Here is a 13,426-nt window from a genome sequence, read left to right on the forward strand (position 1 = left end):
ATGGATTAAATCTCATCAGTAAAGCAACTACTCTTAACAATCCTATTTACTTATTTATTTGTTCATCCATTCTTCTATTTCACCAAGTTGAAATTTAATTTGCTGTTGGTGTACATATTTTAAAGTTTGGAAGAGTGAGATTTTATTCTATTGTTTACCAATAAGAACATATTTGGTTTAAGTACATGGCTCACCCATTGTAAGAAACTCATAAAGATAAATATCTATAAAGAAGTATTTCACTTTCTTCCCTCTTACTTAACAACCAAAGTTAGGAGTATCTGACATGAAAAATTCAACTGGTTTAAGAGCAGCTAACTTTTTTTTGAGTATATTTCTAAGAGTTTCACATGTATTATCTCCCTAGATCCTCAAATTAAAAATAAATAAATAAAACAATGTAAGGGGGGGGTAATATCATCCTTACAGAGGAGGAGAGTCAGGCTTGAGGCTTTGTGTGAGGTTTGTAGAACCAGGAAAGATATATTGCTTCATTGCCCTGCTCTTAACTGCTCAGAGTTTGACAGGCAGGGTCTGTAGGACAGAATTTACTTCTAAAGCAATTGTTCCTCTTGGCAGAGGAGGATTCCTTAATCGGTCAGGGAGCAAACATCTGCAGAGGCATTTTTGATATTTGATCTCCTCTTGAAAAAAAAAAAAGAAAAGATGCGGTTTACCCTGAATTTTAAAAATTCAACACACTGAGGTTATCTTTTTTAAGTTTATTTATTTACTTTGAGAGAGAGAGAGAGAGAGAGAGAGAGAGAGAGAGAGAGAGAATGACCTGGGAGGGGCAGGAAGGGAGGGAGGGAGGGAGGGAGGGAGGGAGAGAGAGAGAGAGAATGACCTGGGAGGGGCAGGAAGGGAGGGAGGGAGGGAGGGAGGGAGGGAGAGAGAGAGAGAGAGAATCTCAAGCAGGCTCCAAACTGCCAGCATGAGACCCGATGAGGGGCTTGAACTCACAAACTGAAAGGTCATGCCCTGAGCCGAAATCTAGAGTCTGACACTTAACTGACTGAACCACTCATGAGCCCCCACATTGAGGTTATCTTTCCCAAGCCATTCCCTTAGAATTACTTTCACATCTTCTGTAAATCCTTCCATGGCAGAACCCAGGAAACTTATTTACAATAAAAATCAGTGGCAATTAAGTGGAGGGGACATTAGGAGAACTTCTTTTGGATCAAAGAATCTTTTGAGAATCTGATTAAAGTTATGTACTCTCTCCAGAAAATGCACACTGTACATGTATTTGTCAGATTTCCTTGAAGTTTCCAACTTTATAAGATATTGGGGACACAGAAGTATTTTCCAACATAGATATTATTTAAGAGAAAGAGTTTTGAACACGACATTTCAGGAGATGCCTCTTCTACATAATTTGAACATAAACTAAGCTCTGGCTGTCTCAAACTGCAATTATGAGTTAAGAAAGAAAGAGACTTTATACCCATGAAGTTAACATGTAGAGACTTTACATTCTGGAAATGTGTTATGTGTTATGAAACACTTTTCCTACAGTCTGTTTTCTTGGTTAAAAGATAAATAGTCTTTAGTATCTCTTAGTAGAAAAAGAGAGAACTGTGAATTGTTTGCACTGGCAAAATTGTTCCATTTCATTTTATAGCATTTCCAATGAAGTGAATTTCATCTCTGAGATATAGGACGTTTGTAAAGCAACCACTTGTGGTTTTTTGGCAGTCAAGATAGATGCACTTTGGTAATTGTGATTTTTCAGAAAATAAGACTCTTAAGCAGCTCTTACCTCATCAGAACCAGATCCAAAAATCAGCAAGTCAAAAGGAATTGCTGCCACCATGTCGATCAGGAACCAGCCTTTGAAGTAATGTATTGCTATTTTGGCCGGGTCACTTACCACTTCTTCATTCTGATTTACATATGTGGTTCTGAAGTTTATTAGAATATCTATGATGAACATAATATCCACAATCAAGTCCACCACATTCAAAGGGCTACAAGAGTAGCCGCATTCTCGTCTTTTCTGTTCTTCTCGGTCATTGAGGAGAAAGGCTGCAGAGTAGGGCGTGAATATAGCAGTATATATGACCAACAGCAGAATAAGCCAGTCCCAGACTGCCTTGAAGGGGCTGTAGTGCAGTATTGTAAACTTGTTGATACGTGGTGTCTGGAGTTTATATTCTGGCAGGACATCTGCTCCTAAAGAGAGAACCTGAACACAGAAGAGAACATTACACAGTATATAAAAATGTCATTATGTAACCTCTTAACCTATAAAAATATTAAGGTAATTATATGTCAAAATCGATTAGGAAGAATGCATGTAATTGTGAAGTGTGTAAGTAAGAAAAACACGTACATTGAAACAAACCCAAATACCCACCCCCCCACTATGTGGCATATTTGACCCCAGAAAACTCCATTGGTATTTCTTGCTAAACATGATTTGCACTGAAAAGTAATGGATATTGTCACTCTGATAGCAAGGAATGGTTACGGGTTCCTTTGAAACATACTACTACTCAGAAATAAAAACACATACCCGTTTTTAGAAAATCATAAAATCAGACTGATACACGAGTAATTCAGTTTTCAAGTCTTAGAAAGGATTGTCTGTAATGAATAGAAACAGCCTACTTGGATCCAGATTCATATTTAATTTACATATATTTAATTTATAATTAAACCCTGATAAATTAAACTCAACTCATTGAAATCTTTAATTACAATTTTTCCACCTGCAATCTGTTTTTAACCTTTGGGGGGGGGGGGCGGTGCGGAAAACACAAGAGATTAAAATAAACACAAAGGAGTCTTTTTCCTAAAAGGTTGAGAGAATATTTTATAACCTGGGACAAATGTACTTTCACCCAAACTCCTCCATCACATGTAGAGAATCACGAAAAGACAATGGTGCAAAGAGATGTTCAGAATATCGATCTGGAAATGTTGCAAGATTATTATCACCAAGGGGTACGTAAACCCTGAGATTTGTTCTACATAACAAGACACTGGGTAAAATAAAATAGCTCATCTTTTAGAGTCTTGATTGATCTGAAAAAATGAGCACTCAATTTGAATCATAACCCAGTAGAAAATTTCATGAGTTGGTAATTTTTTTAACTTTTTAAATGTTTTATTTTTGAGAGAGAAAGAGGGATAGAGTGTGAGTGGGGGAGGGGCAGAGAGAGAGAGAGAGAGAGAGAGAGAGAGACAGAATCCAAAGCAGGCTCCAAGCTCTGAGCTGTCAGCACAGAGCCTGATATGGGGCTTAAACTCACAGACTGCAAGATCATGACCTGACCTGAAGTCAGACACTTAACCAATGGAGTTACCCAGGTGCCCCCATGAGTTGGTAATTTTAGACTAAGTTTCAAGAACAAAGCTCAAAACAAAAAGGTTACCTAGCTACCTAGAAAATGTAATTAGTCTAAATATATGGGTTTACAAAAAATAAAAAAAATTTGATGACTCCATAAATGGCACATAAAGACATGTTTTAAGGGAGCAGTGAGTTATAATCTTGTATTATGAATATTCCACCTGTACACAATGGCCCTATTTCAGAGTTAATTTCACTAAATAAATTTTCTTAGGCTAGATTCTTGTAAATACAGATAATATATGCTCATCTTTGCAGTATGAACCTCAGGCAATCTCCTATTGGTTAGAAAGTATTATTTTTGCCTTCTTGATAATTCTATCCCTGTAGGTTTTAACTTGACTATAACAATATCTTAGGCAAATTTCATTCTTAAATCTCATTTTCATTGTCACATCCCACACCTTTTTTCTCCACATATAATGAGTTACCATTCTTATTTAAAAAAAAAAACTTGAGAAGTATAGTAACAACCACAAGTGAGGTACAACATGATTTTTAAGTATACCAGAAGAGTTCAGTTAAAATAGGCAAAGATGTTTGAAGATAAGAGCTAAACTGATTTAATTCAGTTAAAAAAATAAATAATAATAATAATAACAAATCAATAATAATAATGAACTTAACCATTTTTTCAGTCCAGAGTAAATCTGAACAGGAAATAGGGCTTTATTTTAAGCTATTATGAGAAAGGACAGGAATTAATTATCGGTAAAAAAAAGAAATCTAGAAAAAAAAGTGATTTCATTGTTTCTGGAAGACTACAAATCTTCAGAGTCCAAGATTTCAATCTCGGTCTCTAACTCTAAAGGGGAATATGTTTGGAAAATCTGTCAGTTGATGAGTGCATCTAATCCTGTAATGGTCAGTACAGAAAACAAGCCTATAACATTTCGGTCCAGAAAGAATGGATCAGCTCTTAAGATGTCATTATATAATGTCCTTTTCTAAAAACAAAACAAAACAAAGCAAAACAAAAAAAGCAGGGAAGATTCGGAGTGTAAGAAGTAAAACCCAAAACCTTATTTTGCCTCTCAAAGTCATCTAAAACATGGACCTATTATATCTTTCCAGTTCCCTCTCTCAGTAGATTCTTTTATGCACTCTGACAAGTCTTGGCTAAAATTTTTGAACTGTGGAGATCTTACCAAATCCCTAAATTCACAAATATCTCTCATTAAAAAAGGGTATATAGTTATTCAAAGAGAATGCCCAAAAAGTCATTTTTAAAGAAAGGGATATTTGTCTAAGTTTGTTTCCTGCTTAAGTGACATGCCCCTGATACCAACCTCCCACAGAGGGCAGTTTGAATACTTGTTTTAGCAGAAGTCTAAGTTAGAATGCATTCAGCACAATGGAGCATCCCCTGAGAAGTGAAAACTGTGGATGGAGCCCTTTCCATCCCACACATGCAAGCATTCTTTTAACAGTTAGATAACCACTGTGCTAAGAGCTGGAGACTGAAACCTTGGGAAGATACTGTCCTAGACATTGCAGAGTTTACAGTCTACTGGGAGAAAAAGAGACATGCAGGAAAATGGGAGCCCTGCTGAGGTCCACTTGGTTCATTTCTGGGGTTGGTGGTGGTGCTGATGAAAGGGGCCTCTAAAGAGGACTTTGAGGGAAGGATGTCACTTGAACTAAGACTTCAAGTGGGAAGAAGAAAAGAATGCAGCTGGGGAATGAGGATACTGGCAAGGGAAGACTAGTACAGGTAGAGGAAACAGAATGAACAAAGGTAGGGAAGCATGGAATCATCTGTTGTGTGTTGAGGAATTACAAACTGCCTTATGCTGCTGATGGATAAAAGGCAAGGGAAGTTGTGGTGGGGATGGCAGTGCCGAGAGACAGTGACAGGCTGTGGAAGATCTAATGTGATAGGGATATCTAGCTTTCTCCTATAGGTCAGTTTCTCACACTTGAATAAAGTACAGACTCCTTTTAAGGGAAAGATACTTATTACAGACAGGATCTCAATGGTAACGGCTATTATTTTTATTTATAGTGTTAAGGAAATACATGCAAAAGTAAAACGAAGTTAAAACTCCTTATGTTTATATCTCTTAATATGACTGTTGTGGGTTGAACTGTGAATCCCAGAAAGGTATGTTGAAGTCCTAACCTCCCTGTGAATATGACCTTAGTTGAAAAGAGGGTCCTTGTAGATGTAATCAAGGGAAGATGAAGTCATCTTGGATTGGGGTGGGCCTTGATGCGATAACTGTTATCCTTATAAAAAGAGGGAAATTTTGGGGCAGAGACACAAAGAAACAGAGGGATGATGCCATGTGACAATGGGGGAAGATATAGCTGCAAGCCAAGAAACACAAGGAATGGTGGTAGCCAGTAGGACCTGGAAGAAAAGCCTGGAACATATTCTCTCCCAGAGCCTCCAGGAGGAACCAACCTTGTCAACATCTTGATTTTGAACTTCGAGCCCCCAGAATTGTGAGACAATAACTTCTGTTGTTTTAAGAAATCCATTTTATTTTGCTATGGCAGCCCTAGAATACTAATACAATGACAAAAAATGACAATAGATGAATTACAAAATATTTGCAAGCCAATGAATTCAAACTACCATCACTAATTGAGTATTTGACACATCTGTAAGTCAAAAACTGTTGGTGTTTGGCTACTGTGTGGGGTTTGATCTAAGGGGTAAAATATTTTCCTCTATTCTTAACCTCAATGCCTTTATATCAGGTATGCTGTCAAAATACTTCAAAGATTGGAGTTCTAGGTGGCTCAGTCAAATGTCCAATGCTTGATTTTGGCTCAGGTCATAATATCATGGTTGTGAGATTGAGCCCCACACTGTGCTCCACACTGACAGCAAAGGGCATGTTTGGGATTCTCTTTCTCTCTCTGTGTGTGTATCTCTCTCTCTCTCTCTCTCTGCTCCTCCCCCTTCTCAAATAAATAAATAAATAAACAAAATACCACTTCAAAGTTTTTACTGTTATTTTAGGGTAATCTGATCTAACTCTTAATTCAAATTTTTCTCCTACTGGGCTTCAAAAGCCCATTTAAATCATGTTCCTTCATACTGTATAAAAGTCTTTGCTTACCTGAAGTTAAGTTTTGCTTTGGGGCATTATTAAATTTTAAATTTAGTGATTATCTACTCAAATGATTTTTGGAACTGCTTCAGAAAGTTAATCCATTTGTTATATTTCAATATACCTATTGATAGCTAACCATTGAAATTTGTTAAATATAGCAATGGAATGTGTTTTGACAATGCATTTGCAGTAATTGGTATGGTACCAAATTATATGGTACAAGTTCTTTTGATTTCTGCATGGGTATGCCTGTGTTATATAATCATTCAATTCTCTCATGAATTCTACTAGCCAATCACTTCAAAACTTTTATTTATAGAGCATATTTTAGCACCATGAGGTCTCATTATAAATCCAAATGTGGTCATAGGCACTGAAGTCAGGTAGCACTCTGTTATTAAGTGATTATCTTACTGAGTCAGATTATTTTGTTGTTTTGAGCTTTCACCACCATACACAAATTTTTAAGATTTTCTGGAGGAACTTATGGCTGTTTGAGAATATTCTTTTCTGTGAATATTTTTTAAGAATTGTTAAAGGTTACCATACAGAGAAGGCAAAGTGACCAAATTGAGTTTTAAATAAATGCATCTGGCAATGGAAAGCGGGAGAAACCAGAGGGGGCAGGATTAGAGGCTTGGAGATAAATTAGGACTTTGGTATGGAAGAAAGATAGACAAGTGCAGAGAGATCAAGAAAGCCTGTTTTAAGGAAAGGTGGCAGAGATTGAGAAAAGGACACTTTTGAGAAATAAATGCATCTTCAGATAAGGATGAGGAGTAAGGAAACATTTGTTTCTTTGTGGTTTCAATGAGTTTTATTATAGCCTATCACAGTAATATAAATCTATGAAGGCTAACCCATTTATGGAATAAGGCAAAGAGTTCTAGACTTTACTTATTTTATTTTCAAATTTTATTTAAATTCTAGTTAGTTAATCTACAGTGTAATATTTGTCTCAGGAGCAGAATTTAGTAATTCATCACTTACATTATAACCCCAGGGCTCAACACAAGTGTCCTCCTTAATCCCTATCACCCTTTTAGCCCATCCCCCACCCACCTCCCCTTCATCAACCCTCAGTTTGTACTCTATAGTTAAGATTAAGAGTCTCTTATGGTTTGCATTCCTTTTTCCCCTCCACCCTTATGTTCAACTGTTCTACTTCTTGAATTTCACATATAAGTGAAACCACATGGTATTTGTCTTTCTCTAACTGACTTATTCTGCTTAGCCTAATACACTCTAGCTCCATCCATGTTGTTGCAAATGACAAGATTTCATTCTTTTGATGGCAGAGTACTATTCCATTGTGGATATATATATATATATATATATATATATATATAATTTGGGATTCTCATATATATATGTGTGTGTGTATATATATATATATGTATCTACACATGTATATATATGTATCTACATATATGTGTGTGTGTGTGTGTGTGTGTATATATATATATATATATATATATATATATATTCTTCTTTATCCATTCATTAGTTGATGGACTTTAAATGTGAAGATCTGGGTTTAAATTCCAGACACATTTTTTTCTTGTAAGTAATTTAATCTCTCTAGATCTACGCTTTTTTGTTTTGTCTTGTGTTTTCATCTGTGTAATGGAGATAGAATCTTTGCTCAAATCACCTCTCTATACAGAGCTACCATATCACATTAGGTAATTTCTATAAAAGTAGCTGATAAAATGGGAAGTATTTACATAAAGTAATTTCATTATTGTTTAGAATTCTAGGCTTACTTACTTATATCTTGATTCAGACAAATCAACTATAACCAAAACATTTATGGACCAATTGGAGAAAGTTGAACATTGACTAGACATTGATAATATTAATGAAATGTTTAGTTATCTATTCTCTGGAACACACTAAACCAAAACATAGTGGCTTATAGAGTGGCTCTCTATGGATGAGAAATTTAGGCTGTGCTCAGTTGAGCCATTCTTCTGCTCCATAACAGTGTCAACTGGGGTCCCTCAATGATGTTTAGGTGTGGCTGAGCTTGTGTAGAGAATCCAGAAAGTCTTAACTGATATTTCTAGTACCTTGGTGGAGATAGTTGTAAGGCTGGCCTCATGACAGATGCTGGAACAGCTGGGTGGCTCTTTTTTTTCTAGATAAATATAGATATAGATAAATATAATCTAAAGACATATATCTATATTTACTTATCTAGATATAGAGAGACTTTTTATATATACAGTTTTTATAGAAACTGTGTGTATATATAGAGTTATATAGAGAAATATATAATATAAAGGCTCTGTGTGTACGTATATATATGCATATGTGTGTATATATATACATATACATATACATAGATACAGTTTTTATAAAAATTATATATAATTTCTTCATATAGTCCCTTTTCATGGCACTTTTCCCTATGGTCTCTGCAGCAGGGTAGTAATATGTCAATGTGGAGATTCAGTTCTCCCAAGAGAGAAATAGAAACATCCAGCCCTCTTAAAGTCAAGGTCTAGGTATAGTACAGCATCATTTTTGCCATATTCTATTAACCAAAGCAGTCACAGGCCAGCCTAGATTCAAGAATATGGAGGAGTAGCCTTTACCTTTTGATAGAAGAATAGCATAGATGCAGAAGGAAAGAATAAATTATGGCCATCTTGGAAACAAACTGTCACAGGAATTATTGCCAATTGTTTTTAGGTGGGATGATATTGTGGTTATTTTTTACTAGTATTTACTTTTTAGGGGTACATAGTGAAATACTTTATGGATAAAGTGCATTTGGGAGTTTGCTTTAATATATGGAATAACTGTGGGGCATACATTCCAAGACCCGTGGTGGATGCCTGAAACTACAGATGGTACTGAACTCAATATATATATATATATATATATATATATATATACACACACACACACACATAATGTTTTTCCCTATACATACACTCTTATGATAAAGTTTAACTTATAAATTGGGCACAGTAAGAGATCAACAACAGTAACAAACAATAAAATAGAGCAATTATAATGACATGTTGTAATAAAAGTTATGTGAATGTGGTCTCTCTCTTTCTCAAAATATCTTATTGTAGTTCACTGACCTTCTTGTAAGGAAGTAATAACATGTCTATGTGATTAGATGAAGTGAGATGTATGTATAGGTATTGTGACATAACATTAGGCTACCATTGGTCTTTTGTGATAATCAGACGATCAGATGGAGGGTCATCTGCTTCCAAATTATGGCTGACCATGGGTAACTGAAACTGAAGAAAGCAAAGCTTCAGAAAGTGGGGGTGACTGTAATCCAGAGAGGTGGAATGGAAGGCAGAGAGAAAGTCTGGTTATATGTAGCAACGTTAGCCATATGTTGACTATTACTGAAATTGGGGGGTGGGCAGATAGTATTCTTCTTATTTTCATAATAGTCCACATTTTTTCACAATAATAAAAAAAGGAATTTTAGAAGTTCAGCCAGAAAAGCCTAAGATAATTTGAGGATGTAGTTTCCTAATGGAAAAAAAGAACTGGGTCTGCACAAATCACAAGGGCTCACTCTTATCAGAAATGAGGTGGTTCTTTGCTGGGTAAGCTTGGATTGCTGTTTTTACAACAGAATGTTTAATGTGCTCTCTGCACATCTCATTCATATTATGTCGGCCTCCATCCATCCACACAGACTACACACAATGCCAACTTTGCCAACCTTCAAATGTTTGCCTTTAAAGTCCCGTCAAATTGGTGGCTCAGACAAATCATGTTACAAGAAGACAGTTGAACATGCTAAGTCTGCAGATGCTCATTTCTGTGAGTATACTTGGCTACTTTGTTCATTAAGTTAGATTAAAAAATACAGCCACATCTCAGAGACCCATTAGGTCAGACCTTGTCTTGAAATACTTTTACTTTATTAACAATTCATATTCAAACTTCAAGCTTTCATTCTGGATTGGCATATGTATGCTTTTGCATTTTTCCTCCTTAATGCTGCCACTAAACACAATGTTTATGTTAGTTAATGTCATTTTGGTAAACATTGGCATTATATAATCCTTTTATAATCCATTTCTAGGAAATAATCGATATTGAGAAATCAAACGGTTTAATTTCTTTTTTGTTTAAAAAACATGACAATCAAACATGATGGGAATGCAAGCTGGTGCAGCCACACTGGAAAACAGTATGGAGATTCCTTAAAAAACTAAAATTAGAACCACCCTATGACCCAGCAATTGCACTACTAGGCATTTATCCACAGGATACAGGTGTGCTGTTTCAAAGGGACACATGCACCCCCATGTTTATGGCAGCACTATCAACAATAGCCAAAGTATGGAAAGAGCCCAAATGTCCATCGATGGATGAATGGATAAAGAAGATATGGTATAGATATACAATGGAGTATTATTCGGCAATCAAAAAGAATGAAATCTTGCCATTTGCAACTACGTGGATGGAACTGGAGGGTATTATGCTAAGTGAAATTAGTCAGTCAGAGAAAGACAACAATCATATGACTTCACTCATATGAGGACTTTAAGAGACAAAACAGATGAACATAAGGGAAGGGAAACAAAAATAATTTAAAAACAAGGAGGGGAACAAAACAGAAGAGACTCATAAATATGGAGAACAAACTGAGGGTTACTGGAGTGGTTGTGGGAGGGGGGATGGGCTAAATGGGTAAGGGGCACAAAGGAATCTACTCCTGAAATCATTGTTGCACTATTTGCTAACTAATTTGGATGTAAATTTTAAAAAATAAAAAATAAAATAAAATAAAATAAAATAAAATAAAATAAAATAAAATAAAATAAAATAATGGAAAAAAACATGACGGTAAGAGTTCTTTCATTAATTACAGTCTCCATTTGCCTCCTTGCAGAAAACTGTGAGTTTAAAATTTCAGTACAGGGGCACCTGCGAAGTTTGCTTGGTTAAGCTTCTGGCTCTTTATTTTGGATTAGGTGGTGATATCACAGTTTGTGAGTTGGAGCCCTGTGTCAGCTTTGCGCGCTCTCTCTCTCCTTCTCTCTCTGCCCTTCTCTCTCTCTCCCCACGCCCCCCCAAAAAAGAAAAATAAAATAATATAATGTCACTTCATACTTCTTTGGAAATAGGATAAATATATAAATCATAAGTCACAAGTAAGTTAATACTAATCATGAAAGTGCTTTAGAGCCATTATGTTGGAAATGACATAGTAGGCAGGCAAATATTTGTTTTAAAACTGTGAATAGGATTCTAAGGTGCCAGTGATTGAACAGACAAAGGCTGCTACACAATCTAGTACGTTTCCTTAAGAGAGCCAACTTCTCCCACACATTTGAGAAATAACATACTTGAGAAACATAAAACATGATTAATTGAACTATTATAAGGATTCTCTTTTAAGAGTGAAAGAAAAAAGGGAAAAAACCTCTCACTATATAAAAAGGGGAACTCCATGGTCTCCAGAAAGACACTTCTATTTTCTCTTTCCTGAAACCACCAATTAAATGTACAGTTTAACACAGACTAAAATATGGTTTTCTTTACCAAATTCAGTTTTTCTTCTTGCTTGCACATTGCTATTTGTTTAACCTGTAACAGTTCAGTGTTATATAAAACCAAAATCTTTATACAAAATAGCACTATTTATTCAATGAAGATCTACTGCGAGAATTGTGTGCGAATACCAGGATTAATAACTACTCTTCTCTTTTGAAAAGTGCAATAGGGAACGATTAAGCTTTCCAAAAGATTATACAGTACTTTTGGCAGCTGTTAAACGCCATGCTGAGGTGTTGGTAGAAACTGCTCATCTGTTATTTATCCTTTACTTGGGACTTGCAGTTAACTAATAGGCTAGCTGTATTTTTATCTATCGGAAAAAGTAGTAACAAAATGAATCAGAGAGATAAGATAGCATCAGGAAAGATTTAAATTCCCCTGGCTTTTCAGGGGATGATTTAACAAGTCCAGTAAAATCTGAGTAATTTTCCTTAAAACAGGCAGCCCCACTGATGATCACCCAAATGTTTAAATTAAAAGATGCAAAAGATTCACACAATAAAGTCTGTCACATCGGAAGCTTTTTAAACAAATAAAATATAGGACTTAGGTAGTAGAAACACTGCAGCTGTTCATAATCAAAGAATTTTCTAAGGCTTAGGTTAAAGTAGACATCTTACAATTTGTACCTGTGTGTGCATGTATATGTTTGCAGGTATATCTGGCTGAGTCGGATGACAGTACAATTTTGTAAAAATCAGAGTCATGTAGGCTCAGTTAAATGTTACGATTAGTGTTTTGTTTTGTATGTAATATATATGCTAGTAGAAAAAATATCTGCTGCTCGAATTTTGTGACTCAATATGAGAAATAGTTTAGATAATATCTTCAGCATTCATAATATTCATAAATTACTGGAAACATATGTCTATTAAAAAATTACAGGTTCTTTCAGAGCCATAAACTCTTAACTCTCACACCAATGGCCAGCTGGACACAGCCTTTGGTTTTGACACCCCACTTCTGGGGTGATTGTGGCCGATCTGGGGAGCTCGTGGTATCACCTTATTGCTGATACCAGATGCTCTCTGGCCTGTTTGCTTCCTTGCCTCCTCTCTCTTTCTTTTCTTGTGGAAAATTCACACATGCACTCTTCTCTCCATTTCTTTTATCTTTATTTTTAAATGGATCTGATTTAAGGAAAAGGAGCACGTAGCACACTAGTTTGTAAGTAAACCTTTCACAAATGCTTTTCAAAAGCACAGATAACTAAGAAACAGACTTAGAGATGGGAAAGGGAGATACAGAGTTTAGCTAGGATACCTGGAGGTAGACGTTCCAGGTGCCAATAGGAGAAGATGCCTGGAGGATAGAAAGTCTAGGATAGAACCCCCAAGGGGGGTGGAGCTCAACATTTCATCCTGGATAGGCAATGGTTGAAGTTCTGGAAAGTGGATTCATTTGCCAAGAGAGTATAAAAAGAGAGAATATACTGAAAATAACTGAAATG

The 13,426-nt window shown here is 35.8% G+C and overlaps 1 protein-coding gene across 3 annotated transcripts in view; it reads right to left on the reverse strand.

The window, feature by feature from the left end:
• The window catches only part of KCNH7 (potassium voltage-gated channel subfamily H member 7), a 484,953-nt gene that overhangs the window by 76,036 nt on the left and 395,491 nt on the right, over positions 1-13,426 (reverse strand). For all 3 annotated transcript variants that reach the window (XM_043576908.1, XM_043576909.1, XM_043576907.1), the window contains one exon: positions 1,766-2,191. In XM_043576908.1, coding sequence (XP_043432843.1) covers positions 1,766-2,191 — 426 coding nt within the window. The remainder of the gene's footprint in view (positions 1-1,765; positions 2,192-13,426) is intronic.

This window comes from Prionailurus bengalensis, chromosome C1 (assembly GCF_016509475.1).
Source record: "Prionailurus bengalensis isolate Pbe53 chromosome C1, Fcat_Pben_1.1_paternal_pri, whole genome shotgun sequence".
NCBI classification, from domain to species: domain Eukaryota; kingdom Metazoa; phylum Chordata; class Mammalia; order Carnivora; family Felidae; genus Prionailurus; species Prionailurus bengalensis.